The sequence below is a fragment of the Thamnophis sirtalis genome, unplaced genomic scaffold, assembly GCF_051295495.1.
Source record: "Thamnophis sirtalis isolate CommonGarterSnake01/CBP01778 unplaced genomic scaffold, rThaSir2_p1.2 scaffold_8, whole genome shotgun sequence".
Taxonomy (NCBI): Eukaryota; Metazoa; Chordata; class Lepidosauria; order Squamata; family Natricidae; genus Thamnophis; species Thamnophis sirtalis.
The window spans coordinates 179,895-195,769 of record NW_028261388.1 but is presented as its reverse complement, the minus strand read 5'-3'; the positions used below and the strand labels follow the sequence as shown (position 1 = coordinate 195,769).

The following is a 15,875-nucleotide window of genomic DNA, read 5'->3' as shown; positions in this document are numbered from 1 at the left end:
GCCTTGGAGCACAGGACGAGAAGTACCAGGTTTAAGGGGACCCCTTAGGTACAAGCAAAATGATGACTGCCAAAATTACAAGCCCCCTCCCCCCCCCAGCCCCGGAGGGGATGTCGTTATTACTACGACGGCTGACTCTCCTTCGTCAGCAACCATCCTATGGAGGCGTGAAGTGGGTCCCAGGAGGACTTTCAGAATCGTTGCAAACAGCTCCAAGGAAGAAGGCAAAGCTACCAAACTTTGCAGAGGAGACGTGCTTGGGCGGGGAAACCATCGGCCTGCCAGTTGGAAATAAAAGCCGAAGAGGTGAAGGCAACGGAATGAAATGTGGCAAAGTGTGGGGGCCCTCGGCTGGGAGAGGAAAGGCCTCTCCTCTGCAAAAGGAGAGCGGAATGCGGTTTGGTGCTGCAGCCACAAAAGCCGCTTCCCTTTCTCGCCACAGTCGTTAAGCAGATCGCTGCGATTGTTAGTAACACCCCTTGTGTTACTCTGCTGGTCAGGAGGTTGCAAGAGGGGCACTGCGGCCATCATAATGCCAGCCACTTTCCAAGTGTTCCGACTTTGGTCATGTGACCAGGGGGAAGCTGCAACGGTCATCAGTGTTAAAAAGTCACAAGTCACATTTTTCAATGCCACCGTAACTTTGGACGGTCATTAAACGAACTGTTGTAAATCGACAACTACCTATCATTTGAGTCTGCTGCTCTGTGACGTTCTTGGGCACTAATAATTCTCTGCAGCAACTTTTCTAGATGGGGGGGGGAGAGTACATCCAAGGACCCCCTTCCGCTGCATTAATGAGGATTTCCCCCCCTAATTGCTGGCAGTCTTAAACACAGAGTGAAACATCTGTTGTGTTTATAAAAATGGGCAGAGGCCCACCGCCCAAAGGCCGGAAATGCTGCTGCCCTTAGAGCTGTGGATTTAGAGGGGAATCAAAGTTCGGTGGATTTTTTCACCCAACTTGTGCAAACATCCAGAGATCAGGCAAATGTTTGCAGAGGGCGAGCAGGTTCCCAGAAGCTCTGAAACACCAGGAAGCGGCACATCGTGTCCCACACCCCTTGCAGAACAAGAACAGGCCCCCCCCCCGCTGGCAGGTGGAGGCAGCAGCCGAGTGGGGCCTCCAACTATGAGGAAATCTCCAGGACTGTCCCAGGTTGCGCAAGGCTCTCTCTGCCCGTCCCTGGTTCCCAGCAAAGATACCAAGGGCTGCCCCCACTTTACGGTTCCCAAAGAAGGGAGGCCTCTGCCCTCTCGTGCAGTTTCCTCCTCAGGAGCCCCCAGCGTCCCCCCTCCCCCACTACTAAAGCAGGACAAAGTGTGAATTAAAATATAAGAATAAGGGGGGGGGGCAAAAGGGACAGATGAAAAGCTCGCTTGTAAAAAGACAGGAAAGTGTCCTTCAACCACAGAAGTCCAGTCAAAGTTCCAGTAAAAGTCCTTGTGTCAAAAGCCCCAAACCACAAGGCTAAAGTTCGCAGAGAGACCCGGGGTCAGCAGCACCCGTGGCCCGAAGGAGAAGGGAGACCCCATCTACTCATAAGGCTTTTCCCCCCTCTCAAGGTAACCAAGAAGAAATGAGTTGAGTGTTTCCGTGTTGCGCCACTTTTGAGAATGCAGAAGGACGCCTGCTTCCATACGGGAGGCGCTTCAGGACTTGCAACGCGGGTCTTCTCGTTGTCTGAACCTGGCGGCCAGCAAACGCCTCCTTGCACCCCAGGCGCCTCGAAGCCTCTCGGTGTCTGCAACGCTGCTGCGCAGAGGGACGACGTTTCCCTTCTCCCTCTGGCAGGCGGGGCAATGAGGGGAAATTGTCCCGGGGAAGGAGGCGGCAGGTCCCCAGGCGGCGGCTCCGGTCCTTCCCGGTTGCTTCTCTGGAGAGCAACACCCCCACCCCAGCCTCGACTTCTGACCAACCCGTTTTATGCCGAGAAAGTGGGAAAGGGCCGTTCAGGAAGGCCGGCCTGCGCCCACCCAGCCCCGGGAGATCTGCCAGAGCAGCCCCTTCCGTGGCCCCGGGGAGACCCCCCCCCAAAGAGGACCCCGAAGCCGCCTCTGCGCTTCCCCCGAGAGGCGGGGGGGGGAGAGGCTAGCGAGGGGGGGGCAACTGGCTCTAAAGGAAGCGCAGGCGCAGAAGGCGGGGAGAGGGGGGGGCATGGAGGCCGCAGCCACGCCCTCTCAAGAAGCCGGAGGAGGGAGGGGCTGCCTCCCAGGGCGCAGCCAGTGGCGGGAAGAGGCTGGGGGATGGGCAGGTTTGCGCCAGAAAGGCCGGAGTCGCTGATCCGCCCCCTTTTTGCACGCTGGGCAACGGGGGGGTGACGCTCCCCCTTGCGTCAGGCGGCGGCCAATCAAGGCGCTGTTGCCGAGGCGAGGAGAACGCAGGCGGGGCCTTCCCGCCCCGTGACGCTCTCCTCCATGCCCGAGGGGCGGGGCCGAGTGAAAGCCGGCAGCGTCCGCGAGGGGGCATTGGAGGGAGGCGGGCTGGGCCACCCTTGCAAGGAGGCGGTGCGCACCCTGGCGGCCACGGCGGGAGCTGCCGGCGGGGCTTTCCCGGAGCCTGCTGGGTCCCGGGAAAGCCTCTCTCGGGCTGAGCGCTTCGGCCGGGGCGGCCCTGTGGCCGGACAGAGCCAGGCCTTGGCTGAGCAAGGCAACGGAGCCCGGAGTCGCGGCCGTTGAGCGGGTGTTTTTGCGTCCCCGTGGCTGCCGGAGCTGGGAGCCCAGGCGTGGCCGGCCGGCTGCTGTCGCAAGCGGTGGGCGAAATGGAGGGTTTTGCGGGGCAGGAAAAGGCCCCGCGCCCCTTCGGACAAGAGTCCCGGCAGCGGATTGGGGGGGGGGGGGGGGCGAAGGCTGGTTCACTGGGCGGTCTTAAGCGGGGGGGGGGGCGCGATCCCGGGCAGAGGGGCAGCCGGCGCTTCAGGCCCCTCCAGTCGGCAGGAAGCCCCAAGCAGGGCAGGCGGCGGGGGGAGGGACGCGCTTCTTTCTGGGGTCCCAGCACTCCAGGGGGTCTTCGGAGGGGTGGGGTGGGGGGTCTTCTGCAGGGGACGGAGGCTTTCAGCTCCCCCGTCCTTGCATCAGGGGGCAGAGGCGGCCCTGGGCGAGGAGCAGCTGCACCCCTTCCTCCTCCCCCCCCCAGTCCAAGACCCGGCGGAGAGGCGGCTTCTTTTCAGAATACTTTTATTTGTACATAATTCCATTATTAGCACGTGGCTGCCGCTGCTCAGCCAAAGTGGGGGGGGGGGAGAGCTGGCGCCCTTTGGGAGACCGGCTGAGCTGGGTCGAGCATCATCGGCGGACGGGATGGGGAGTCGAGGGGCTGGGAAAACTGACCCCGCATCCCTTCCCCGCCTACGCAGAAAAGAGCTCTTCCTCCCCTCGAGCCCCCGCCAAGCACAGGACTCGCGTGGGGCCTCTGGCTGCTCCCCCCCCCCCCTTCTTGGCTCCATGTAGCGAGGGCGCCCAACTGGCCGGAGGACTTTCCCCCCAGAAGAATCGCTGGCTAGCCCAGAAATTCACCCAGAAGGAAAACGGGAGACTGGGGGTGGTGGGTAGGCAAAGTGGCCCCGCATGGCCAAGGGGCTGGGGCCTGGCCTTCGCTACGGAGTCCCACCTTAAAGCTCCCGGGACGTCATCTGGGTCCCCCGCTGGAAGCCTTTCTCGGCTTCGCTGCTCTCTGCAGGCACGGCAGAAACTCTCTCCGGTCCCCTCCCCACCGCCCCCCTCCCGGTCCCTGCAGCTGGGCGACCAGTCCGCCTTCTGCTAAGAGGAGGGGGGGGGCTGCTTCGTCTCCTTTCTGGGCAATGATAAAGTGCAGAAAAAAACAAGGGAAGGGACAATTGCGGGGGGGGGGGGACTGAAGCCGGGAGACTCCAAGGGATTCCTACTTGGGGGGGGCTCAGGCAAGACCCCCCACCCCCAGAGTCATAAAAGCTGCATGGTGCCCGTGGGGGGCTCTTCCCCCTCACTGTGGAGAAGCTTTTTGGGAGAGTGCAGGACCACCCCCAGCCCGCTCCCTAGAAGCTGTCCCAGTGCTGCGTAGTTGCCGTTGTGGCTGTTGGCACCTTGACACACAGCTGCCAGAGCCTCCAACCTGGCGTGGGGTCGAGGACCCGGAGGGCCAGCCCACCCCCAAGCACATAGTCCAGCAGGCGGGCCAGAAGGGACTCGGAGAGCCCCCCCCTTCCAGCCTGCCCCGCCAGGGTTACTGCAGGTAGCGGTAAGCCTTGAAACAGTGGTTGCCCGAGTCGGCCACCACCACATGTCCGTCCGAGGTGAGCGCCAAGCCTTGTGGCCCGTACAGTGGATCCGCCGTGGTGTTGATGTAGGACAGGAAGGAGCCCGAGCTGTCGAAGACCTGGAAGAGAGGAGGGGGCCCTGAACTCTTGTCCGGCGGGGGGGGGCAGCGCTGCCACCACGGCCAATCCCGTGAGTCAAGAGGAAGGGCACCTCCCTGCCCACAGACTCCAGTGGCCGCGCTTCCTGCGTCTCAAAAGCCACGTGGCTCATTCAGGAGTGGGGGGAAAGGGTCACAAGAATAATTGGGGGCTGCAGCCCCTCCCCAACAGGATGCAGTCAGGTTCGGGCCCGAAAGGAGTCGCCCTGCGCTCCCACTAGCCGGGAGCAACGTGCCGTTTTGAAGGCTGTTTTGCAGCAGTGGGGTGTTGCTGGCCAGGGGCAGAGGGGAAGCCCCGTGCCACACACTGGCCACTCCTGGGCATGAAGGGCCACGCAGCAGGAGCATCGGTGGCTGCACCATCCTCGGGAGCGAGGGCCAAGGGTTTGAGTCACAGCCTTTGACCCCGTAGCTCAAGGGACACTGGGAAGAGGCTACTGGATCTTTAGGACCCCCTGCTTGGGGGCCAATGAAGGACCCCGAAAGAGAGAAGGGGCTCAGCCCTGATTTTATAGAGGCAACTGGAGGGTAGCTGGCCCTGGAGTCCCTCTGCCCCTCCAGAGCACCCCGGGGGGCCTCAGACTTCACCCCCCCGACTGGCTGCTGAGGAGGAAGAGGCCAAGCTCCCATCAAGCACCTGGATCCGGCTGTTCCCCCAGTCGGCCACAATGATGTTCCCATTGGAATCCACAGCCACACCCGTCGGAGCGTTGAACTGCCCGTTCCCCTCCCCGTGGGAGCCAAACTTGAAGAGAAACTCTCCATCTGCACTGTAGACCTGAGGACAGGAAGGGAGGCGGCTTGGCGGAGATTCCCAGGCCCAGCATGGCACCACAAGAGGGACTGCCTGGCTTGGTCCGGCCCCTGCCCCCAGCTGCCTGTTGGGTGATTGGGGGGATGCTGCTGCAAAGGAACCAAAGGTGCTGACCCCCCCCCCCCCCAGCAAGCACGGAGCCTCCCCATAGCCAATGGGGCCCAGGAACCCTCATCCACCAGGCACAGCCCCAGGGCGGGAGAGGTTCTGAGGGGTGTGTGTGGAGGCCCATAAGCCACAGGAGCAACCGAGGGCCCCAGCCAAGCCTTCCTCGCAGCAACAGCATAGCTGCCCTTCCCCAGCATCACCTGGAACAGGGGAGAGCTCCCTCTCACCTTCACAGAGTGGTTGTGGAAGTCGGTCACCACAATTTCATTCTTGTTGTTGACAGCCACAAAGTGTGGTCCTGGGCGAGGGAAACGGGAGGGAAGCAGTGAGCAGGAGCCCCGCTGCAGTCAGCAGGGCAGTTTGGAAGGAAGGAGCCCCTGGGAAGGGCCTGGAAACCGGAGAGCAGGGAGACCAGGCGCTCTTCCTGGGCCGGAAGGTAGGAGAGAAAAAGCTCCGGTTTCTCCACCCCAACCCCCCTCCCCAAAAACAGTCTGTCTGGTCCAGAAAACCCCCTAATCTCCGAAGGCTTAAAAGAAGCCTAAGTTCCAGGTCAGCCACAGGAAGCCTTGGGCCAAAGGCAGCCCAGGAGAGCCCAGCCGGGCTGTGCACCCGAGGAGAGCGGCTGCTGCTGCTGCTGCCACGGGCTGCTCCGGGAGGCAGCCGAATGGGCACTGCCTCCACAAAGACCCGGTAGAAATGCCGGCAGAGCAGAGCACTTGCCATCCCTTGCTCCGGTTTGGGGAATGGGCTGTTTGGGGGCACAAACCCCACCCTTGTCTGCCCTGACATTGTGCCCAAAGCTGGCAGGAGGGAGCCTGCTTCACCGCCCACCCCCTGCCGGGCATCCAGAGGAGGCTTCTAGCATCTGAAAGGATCCACCTGCCGGTGGGCGGCAATGGAAGGCAACAGTGCAAAGACGAAGGAGGCAGGGGGCAGTCCCCCTCTTCCGATGCGACACTCTCACGGGCAGGACGAGGGTGGCCCCCCAACCCTTCCCAGCTGGGCCTGAGGCAAAGGAGAGGAACTACTTGCGGCACCTGCAAACTGGCGCTCCGACGTGCCACGGCTCCCAAACTTGGCTACTAGCTTTCCGTTAGATTGGAAGATGAAGACGCAGCATGCCTTGTTGTCCACCACAATTATGTGCCCGTTGCGGTCCACTGCCACACCCTTGGGGCCCATCAGGCGCCCGGCTCCAATCTTGGTCTGGGGAGAAAGGCATACGGGCATGTGCCAGCTCCGGGGCATGGATGTCAGCCTTGGGAGCAGGTCCTCCTGACCCCTCTGATCGTTTGGCAGCCCCCCCCCCCCCCACAGAGGAATGATCAGACACGAGGGGTGTGCAGCCTTCCATAGTCCCCACTGCAGCCGATCAGCGGACCAACACTCCCCAACCAACATGGGTTGCAGCACAAGTCCCATGACTCACTTCCTGCTCCAAGCACTGAGAATGGGAGTTCAACATATCTGAAGAGGGTCAGCCAGAAGACGGGCCCACCACTGGGCAAAAGCAGAGGTCAGGCTGACCCGATGGGGACCACCAGAGACCCTGTCCTGTAAACCGTGTCTGCTTCCCCAGATGCTCACCTTGAATTTGCCCTCGGGAGAGAAGATGCTGACCCAGCGATTGTCGTAGTCTGCGATGATGATGTCACCATTGAGGTCCACCGTGACCCCCGTGGGGCGCTGTAGCTGTCCAGGAGAGCGTCCCCGTATGCCGAAGCGCAGCCTGAACTGGCCCTCGTTGGAGAAGACCTGGTTGGGAAGGGGGGAAGGAAGCAAGCGCCTGTGAAGGGGTCCCGGGCAGCCACCCTGGTGCCCGCAGAGGAGCTGCTCCTACCTGCACGCACTGGTTGTTGCTGTCTGCCACCACGATGCGCCCGCTGCTGGAGGTGGAGATGCCCTGCAGGTTGGTGAATTCGCCCTTTTCTCGGCCCCGGCTTCCTGCCAAGAGAGGGACACCGAGTGAGGTGAGGAGGGGCCCACCAAGCCAGCCAGGGGTTACAGTGGCTCCCTTGCCCTCCGTCCCACCCGGGCACTGACCGACACGGAAGATCAGCTCGTCTTCGATGGGGTTCTCCTTCTTCTTGCCACTGCTGTACATGCTGGAGGGGCGGCGGACGGCCTTCTGGCGGATGTGGCCGCTGCTGGGAGACTTCACCCGGCGCTTGACATCGTCTGGGGAGGGGGGCACGTCAGAGGCCTTAACGGCCTTGACGCGGAAGGGACTGCTGCGAATGGGCTGCCCGTAGAGGCATATGGAAAGCACGTGGTCACCCTCCTGGCGCGGCGTGTAGAGCAGTTCGTAGGTGCCATTCTTGTTGTCCTGCACCTCGTGCTCCAGGGCGCAGTTGTCAGGGGCCACCACCTCAGCCTGCAGGCAGGCACTGCCGTTGCGCACCAGCTCCCCATCCTTGTCCTTGGTGGTGATGGTCAGTGAGGCGGCCTGGCCCACCACGGCATGGCGGAGGCCTTCACCCGTTGCCACAGTCTTGTGGGCAATGGCGCTGGTGGTGAGCAGCACGCCCAGATTCAGGATGGACTTGCGCACGCCCTCCGTCTCCACCACGTAGTCCACCTGGGCGTTTTCGTGGGGCTGCTCGGGGAACTCCCGGCTGGCCAGCTCGCTCAGCCGCTCACTCATTTGCTTCTTCACCAGCAGCACCTCCATCTCCGACCCGTGGTCCAGGGCTTGCTCGGTGAAGCTGCAGCTGCTGAGGATGTTCTCCTGGCCCTGGCGCAGGACTTCCAGCTGGGCCTGCAGCACCTGAGCCAGGGAAGAAGGGTCTCAGCCCTGCCCCCCCCCAGGGAGCCAGCTGGGGGGACCCCCACCCTTTAGCTGCCAAAGAGCAGGGCGGGAGCCCCCTCCTGACCCCATCTGGCCTGGGGGGCTCTGCCCATGGATCCCCTCATCCATGCGTCTTCTCAAGCTGGATGAGGAAGCAAGGGGGGGGGGGATGCCAAGCCCCAGAGGAGACCCCCTAAATTCTCTGGGCTTACCTTTTGTTTGGCCCCACAGAGGGCCTCCAGGTCTCGGACCAGCAACCCCTTCCGCTGTCCCAGCGCCTTCTCCAGCTCAGTAAAAGTGCTCCCAATCTCGGCCACCGCATCGTTCTTGCGCTCCGCCAGCTGCTGACTGATCCCAGACACGAGTTCCACGGCTGCGGCCAGCTGTGGCAGGCTGGGAGAAAATGAGGAGCCCTCAGGAGCCTGTGCAGCGGAGTAAAAAGCCCCCAACCCCCCCCAGCTGGATCTGCGGTTGTGGGCAGCCCACCCGGGGAAATACCGGCTCTTGATGGCGTCCAGCTGCTGGCGCAGGGAGGCCTTGTGCTGCTCCACCACGTCCCGCAGAGGCACGGTCACATGCTCCCGGTGCTCCCCCACCGTGCACTCGTGGCACATGGCCGTCTCACAGGCCTCGCAGTAGTACTCCATGGTCTGGGGGGCAGAGGGGGAAGTTGGTGATCCCTGGGCCTTTGTGACCCAATCCCCAGCCAGCCTGGCTGACTTGTGGGCAACCCCCCCTCCCCCCGAACCCTCCCTGGTTTTGGAAAAGAAAGCGGAGATGTGGACCCCCCACCCGCCCCCCCCCACTGCCCAGGGAAAGCTTCTGGGCAGAGGGCAAGAAGAGGGGCCACCAAAGCCACTCCCACCAATCCTCCCCACGAGCGCCAGCCCCACACATACCTTCCCCTCGTGGTTGGGGCAGGAGAGTGGCTTGCCCGGCACAGCACTGACAGAGTCCAGCATGGCGATGGCATCCTCGTGGCTGGCATTGTCGGGCTGGCGCTGGAGCACTTCCATGAGGTTCGTGATGAAGAAGTTGTTCTGCAGAGCGGCCACCCCCTTCTCGGGGAGGATGGAGGTCTGGCGGCAGACGGGGCAGGAGAGGGTCAGGCTCTGGGGAGGGATGTAGTTCTGGAGACACCTGGCCAAGGGGGCAAAAGGCGAGTCAGGACGGGCACTGGACCTTGGCTGAAGGCAGCGGACGGGGCCCTCAGCCACAGCCAGCCCTTGAAAGGACCACTACAAATGCGCACACAACAAAACCGCGCCTGACTAAACCGCGGTGTCTAAAGCGCGGTGACAAAACCGCGTGACGAATTAGCGACTAATTAGCCCTAAAGCGTGCCGACAAAAGCGCGCCGACAGAAGCGCGCTGTAACGTAACCCTCAACCTAACCCTCAACCCAACCCTAAACCTAACTGTAAATCTTACCTTAAATGAAATCGCGCTTCGGTTGGTGCGCTGTTGTCAGCGCGCTGTTGTCGGCGCGCTTTTGAAATTGCGGTTTTAGCGCCGCGGTGTTGTCGGCGCGCTTATGACATTCGCGCTTTTGACGGGTCACGGAAAGGACCAAGTTGGGGGAGGGGGGAGCAGGCACTGGGTGCCCCAAGTAGCCAGCCGGCCCTCTTGCTTCAGTCCTCCCCATGCTGGGCCCATGCTGGAGGCTCCTGCTATTCAGCCTGCCTGCTCCCCCAACCAGCTGTGGGCCCCAGAGGTTCGGGATGAACCGCCATGGTCTGCCCACTGCCTCGACACCTCCAGCCCACCCCTCGAGCGGGTTCCGCTTCCTTGCAGCCACCCCCAATAAGGCTACAGCTTCAGTGCAGGAGATGGTCCCTGTCCACAAGGCCATGCCACACCCGGCAGAGGATCAACACACAAAGTCTTTTGCCAGCCTGAACACCCTCCAATTTCCAGCTCTCCGTGAGGTGCCGGAAGAGAGTGAGCCCAGGCCTTGGCTCACCGCATGGAAAGCGGGGGGGGGGAGCTTCTCTCGTGGGCAGGGTGGGCTGGAAAGAGGACCATGGTCCTGCTCAGGCTCCAGCCAGGATTTGCACCAGAGCCCGGGGCTTCCTATTCCAGGCCAGGGAGCAGCTGCAGCTGAAACGCTCAGCAAGGCGAAAGGGAAGTGGGTTCCCTTCCTCAGAGGAGGGGGATGGCTGGGACTCTCGAGTCTCCTCCCCCCTCCCCCGCCCGCTTAGGAGACCCAGCAAATCTTCCTTCCCCTTTTGTGCGTGAACAATCGACCGGCAGTGGGTCACACCGAAGACCCCAAGAGTCACACGCAAGCATCTCCCCAAATGCCTCGGCCGCCACCCTTCCCTCTGCTCTGCAGGACCTGCCTTCAGAGCCAACGCCGGGAGCCAGCCCGTTGCCCACAGAGGAGCCTTGGCATCGGGAGGAGGACCCCGTTGCCCCGAAGGCCGAGGCAGGCACTGCACTAGGGGAGCAACCCTTGGGCCCCTTCCCCAGACCGAGTGGCAAGGCCCAAATTCCGGGTCTGGTGTGGGCGCAGCTTCCCTGGGGGGAGGGGGTTTGGCCAGGCCTCTTGGATGGCCAGCCCTCGGCACCCCCGTCTAAGCGGGAAGCATCCTCTGGCCAGCGGAGCCCAGCGGAGAGCTTTGGCCAATGCAGAAGCAGAGGGGCCCATTTTGGCTTTGGGAGACTGCAGGGACCAGCGCAGCTGCTAGCAAATTCTGCCTCAGGCAAATCCAGCAAAGAATCGGTGTGGGGGCCAGAGACCACATCCGCAGCCCAGTCCACCATGTGGGAGACCCAGAGGCCTGTCAGCTCTGAGCAGTTTCCAGGGTCCTCCTAACGGTGGGAGACGGGTGGGCTTCATCACTGGCCGAAGAGCCTGAGTGGGTCAGCCCAGAGGCTTCCCTTCCAGGAGCGCCACCACCCGCTCTCTCCAGGGCCTCTGGGGACCCGGCAGTTTCCCTCTGCTGTGCTTGTACCAATGACCTTGGCCGGTAGGAGGCAGAGCCACAAAACCCCAACGGAACATTTCGGAAGGGAACACAGACACACAGACACACTTTTGGGAGAGTGGAAGGCGGGGGTGGGGGTGAAGAATAGTTTCCATCCTGCAAGAATCTCTTGTCCCCTTACGAGAGAGAGAGCGAGCGAGGACTCCCGGCCGTATTCTGGGCTGGCCTACCTCGCAGGGCGAAGGGTCTGCGCTTAAGTGGAGTCCTTGTGTCCTCCAAAGGAAAAAGGGTGGGTTGAAACCCATTCGCTCTGCCTGACCCTCCCTGCCTTCTAATGTTACAGATGCCTGTCAGGGAGCCCAGAGCACCGTAGGTCCCATCCATTCTGCTTGGGTGGGTTCTACCCCCCCCCATCCTCCTTAGACCCTCACTCAAGGGCTCAAAGGAAGCACAGAGGCTGCAGCGCAACCCGAGTCCCACGCCTGACCCAGCGCAGCCCTTACGGCAGCCTGCAGGCTTTGGGGGCCCCCTCGGAGGGAGGGGGGGGGCAATCTGCAGAGGGGGGTTGAGAATAGCTCCCCCCCCCCGCCGCAACGCCCTGTCGTCATTCTTCATCCGCTCAGCGAGCCTCTTGGCCAGACCCAGCGGCCGCCCGGAGGCCGGAGGTGGGAAGCAGGCCGGGACTCCCCCCGGGCAGACGGCGGGGCCGCGGCGCTCACCTCTCGCAGAAAGTGTGCAGACAGGGCAGCACCTTGGGGTTGTGGTAGCGGTCCAGGCAGATGCTGCACACCAGGAACTGCTTGTCGATCTGCCGCACCACCGGGCTGGAGCTGGACTCGCGCTTGGCCATGGCGGGAGGCTGCGCGGCGCCTCTGCTGCTGTGCTGCTGCTGCGGCTCTGCCCGGGAAGAGACAAGCGGCCCTCCGGCCTCAGCCCCGCCGCACGCCAAGGACCAAGGGCGACCGCGCCTCCGCCGGGCTGCCTCTCGCGGGAGGCGGCAGAGAGCGGAGCCGCATCCCCTCCCTCCCCTTCCCCGAGCATGCGCCGCGCTGCCCGCCTCGGCCCCCCGGCCCGCCTGCCGACCCCCGGCCCTCCCGGCCCCGCAGCAACGCCAACGCCGCCGCCGCCGCCTCTCCCCCCGGCTCTTCCGGGCGCCGCCGCCGCCGCCGCGAGGAACAGGAGGCCGCTCGCCGACCGCGCCCGGGGCTTCCGGCCTTTCGACGCGGAGGCTGCAGCTACGGGCGGCTCCTCCCCGTCCCTGGAGGGAAGACGGGCAGCGGCGGGGAGGCGGCCGGGCCGGGGAGGCTCTCCGAGGCAGGGCGCCCGCCACGCCCTTCTGCGGAGACGGCAATGGCCTAATGGCCCCTCCGCCCTTCTGGCTCGCTGCGCTGGGCGGGGACGGTGCCTGCGCGCCCGCCGCGGCTCCCGCTCACCGCAAGGGCCGGCCGGCCAGGGGGCGTCAGCGCGAGCGGAATCCCGGACGCGGAGCCCGCATCTCCCTCTGCGGCCGCGGTGCCGCTCCCGGTGGCGGCGGCGGCGCTGCGAGCGGGCTGGGCTTCTCAGCGCATCCCCTCTGCTGATGGGGCCGGAGCGTACCACTGCTGGCGGCGGCGGGGGGAGGGATGGCGGCAGCCGGAATCGCGCCCGCCCCCCTCCGCAGCGAGCCCGGCGCCGCCCTCGCCCGTCCCTCTCGCCCAGCCCGAGTGCGGCTCGGCCGCCGAGGAGGCGGGACGGTCGCGCTGCCCCGCCTCGCTCCCCCGCCGCCGCCGCAGAATGGTCGTGCCCGCCGAGCCCGCTTCGGAGCTGCAGCAGCTGCGGCTTCTCCGCAGTGCCCGAGCGGGGAGAAGCGAGCAAGTGGCGCGGCGAGGGCTGGACCCGCTCCCGCCTCCGAGGCGGCCCAGCCCGCGCGGGGAAAGACCCCTGGCGGCCTCCCGGCTACAGCGAGGGCCGCGGGATGCTGGTTGCCATAGGAACTGCATCTGGGCCGAGGGTACCAGAGCAGGCGGGGGCGTGGCAGGAGCGGTGGCGCTTCTGGGGGCGGAGGGGCTGCTGCCCGCGAATCCTTCCTTTGCTGCCCTCCTCGGCCTGGCGGGGCTCCGAGCAGGCTGAATGGGTGGGGCGCCCCCCCTCAGTCCCACGCATGCACCCCTTATGCCCCAAGGTGCCCTCCTTCCCTGAAGCCCCTGGCCAGGCCCTCCTCCAAGCCCAGCCAGGGTACCTTTCCTTCAACCTTCCAGGCAGAGGAGAGGCAACCCGCTGGCCTGGCAATCCAGAGCCGGAATCGAACAGGACGGGCCCCACCGTGATCCCAGAAGGCCTCCACACCCACGATCAGAGCCCCATGGGTCCCCGTTCCGGTTCCAGCCAATGGGAAGAGGCTCTGCACCCCTGGCCTCTGAGCAGATGTCTTTCCCCCTACCACAAAGAGCCTCCGCAGTCTGAAGCAGGTTTCACCAGGGACCCTGCTTCCCACTTACCATGCGTTACCAAGACTGCATGTTCCTCGGGGGAACACACCTGTCCCCCCCATCCGTGGGGATGAATACCTGAAAGGCATTACGAGCGCCACCAAAAGTGTCCCAGGGCCAGAGGGCCCAAAATCCCGGAGCCACTCAGCCTTGCCAGGGTTCAGCCGAAGCCTGCAGCCCCCCTACTATCCAGGGCACCCAGACAACAAAATACCAGGCTCCAGGCTGAGAAGCGCCATCGCCGCCCGCAGTTCATTTCAAAAAGCATTTTGCCAGGCATTGCCACGAAAACCGGGGGTTTGCAAACAAGGCAAGGCTTCCATTGGATGGACCCAGCCTAAGCCAAAAATGCATCTCCTGGTGGTGCTGGATCCACTTCCCAAGGACATCTGTCCTGCTGCTGCTGCTGCTGCTGGTGCTGTGTGTAGCTGCAGCAGCCACCCCTAATGGATCAATCTCGGAGCCTGGATGTAGGTCACCCCTCACTTCTGCAGAAAGCCCCCATCCCTCGCCCGGTGGGTTCACTCCGTGCCAACAAACTTTCCCAGCTGCTGAAGCCGTTTTCCAGACAGTGCCCTTTAGAGCCAGTTTCTCTTGCACCGGGCCCCTCACAAGGGCCACCTCCGTCCTGGCATTTCACTAAGTTCTCAGCTAATTCCATTTTATTTATTTTATTTATTTATTTAATATATTTATATGCAGCCCAATCCCGAAGGACTCCGGGCGGCTTACAAAAAACATTAAAAAAAAAAAACATAAGGATAAAAGAAAACAATTTAAAAACAACAAACACCCTCATACATTCATTCTAGTCGGGGCTGGACCTCAACAGGGAGGTCAACAGCCCCAGGCCTGCCGGAACAGCCAGGTTTTTACAGCTTTCCTGAAGGCCATGAGGGTGGGTAAGGTCCGGATCTCCCGGGGAGAGCTGGTTCCAGAGAGTCGGAGCAGCCACCGAGAAGGCTCTCCTCCGGGGGGCCCGCCAGCCGACACTGTCTGGCTGACGGCATCTGAAGGAGGCCCAATCTGTGGGATCTTACTGGCCGCTGGGAGGTATGTGGCAGCAGGCGGTCTCGAAGGTGATCCTTGACCTGATTTACCACCACTACCACCACCCTATAACTCCGGTTCAATTCAATTCTTTTCTGCTGTGGCTCTTGCTATCCAAGAGGGAAATTATGTGCTGGATATTCACCATGTCTTCAACATGTTGTGTGGGGATTCCCCCCCCCCACCCCTTTTCTGCCTGAAATATTTTCTGTTCCGGCTGCTGAACCTTTTGCCCCGGGTGGTGGTGGTGGAGCAGCACCGGCACTACAACCACCTGTGTCTTCTTTCCACAGATTCTTGTTACGGGGGTTGGTTGGTCTTCTGGTAGCCTTGGGAATCTCAGGGGGGGGGGGCGACGGTATTTCACTCTCCCCCTTTTTATGCTTTGCTTCCAGCTCCTGGGTCACTCTCTAAAATAGCCGGCATTTGTGCAATACGTGAGGCTGGGTGATTTGAGAGCTACCGGTGAAATCGGAAGTCTGAGCTGGTGGCAGCTGCGCCAAGAGTCCCACAGGCCGAAGTCTGTGGCTGCCCCTGGCCCTGCCGGGAAGCCCCTCTCCTTGGGAGACCTTCCTCACAAAGGAGCGCTACTTTGGAGCCAGGCTGGGCAGGTGGCGGTCACAGGAGATCCGGCAACACCCAACAGACGCCCCGCAGCTCCTCGGCCAAGGAGGCGAAGAAGAACGCAGAGAAACCCAGGAAAGTCTGGATCACGAGTCCTTTCGTTTGCCAAGAAGCGCAGGGCTGTGCCCCACCTGCATCTGCACTGGGGACCCTGGGGACCCCTCCCCCCCCCAGGCTGTGCACAGGATTTTGTTGTTGGTTGTGGTCTGTGTTTTTTTCTGGGTGGGCAGAAGCTTCTAGGTGGGGTCTCTCAATGGACCCTGATGCAGCTACTCAATTCTCTAGCTGGGCAACCCAGATCATTTGCAGGGTGGCAAGTGGGCATCCCATTGCAACTTTCACTCCCCATATTGCTCCCCCCCCCCCAATTCCCACCTATATTGAATGGCAGAGGCGGAACATCCAACCTCCGTGGGCCAAGACCCCCGTGTCTTCTCACGGGAATCGGAAGCATTCCTAACTGGAAGCCCCTCTCTCCCTTTCTGAGATGTACCCCCTGGCCGAGACCGGGACCCATCGGCCGCCATGCTGCTGATGACGGGGCCCACCCTGAAGAGCGGGGCTGAGCTGCCTGGATGCAGCCTTCCTTCGCTGCCCTCCAAGGGAAGCCTTGACTTAACGTGCCCCCCACCCACCCCGCTCTTCCAGCCCTGGAGCAAGCAGCTGTTTGACTGACTATAGAGCCTTGGAAGCCCAATTC

At 62.9% G+C, this 15,875-nt stretch overlaps 1 protein-coding gene across 1 annotated transcript; it reads right to left on the bottom strand.

Annotated features, from left to right (window-relative positions):
* Nucleotides 1-3,181: 3,181 nt before the first annotated feature.
* On the bottom strand, nucleotides 3,182-12,638 carry TRIM3 (tripartite motif containing 3). Its single transcript, XM_087720910.1, has 12 exons — nucleotides 12,467-12,638; nucleotides 11,753-11,930; nucleotides 9,003-9,243; nucleotides 8,602-8,753; nucleotides 8,316-8,496; nucleotides 7,359-8,082; nucleotides 7,156-7,259; nucleotides 6,903-7,070; nucleotides 6,353-6,521; nucleotides 5,543-5,613; nucleotides 5,031-5,171; nucleotides 3,182-4,354 (listed from the first exon to the last, which is right to left on the bottom strand). The coding sequence occupies exons 2-12, from the start codon at nucleotides 11,881-11,883 to the stop codon at nucleotides 4,202-4,204; spliced, it is 2,235 nt and encodes a 744-aa protein (XP_087577036.1). The 5' UTR covers nucleotides 11,884-11,930; nucleotides 12,467-12,638; the 3' UTR covers nucleotides 3,182-4,201.
* Nucleotides 12,639-15,875: the final 3,237 nt, after the last annotated feature.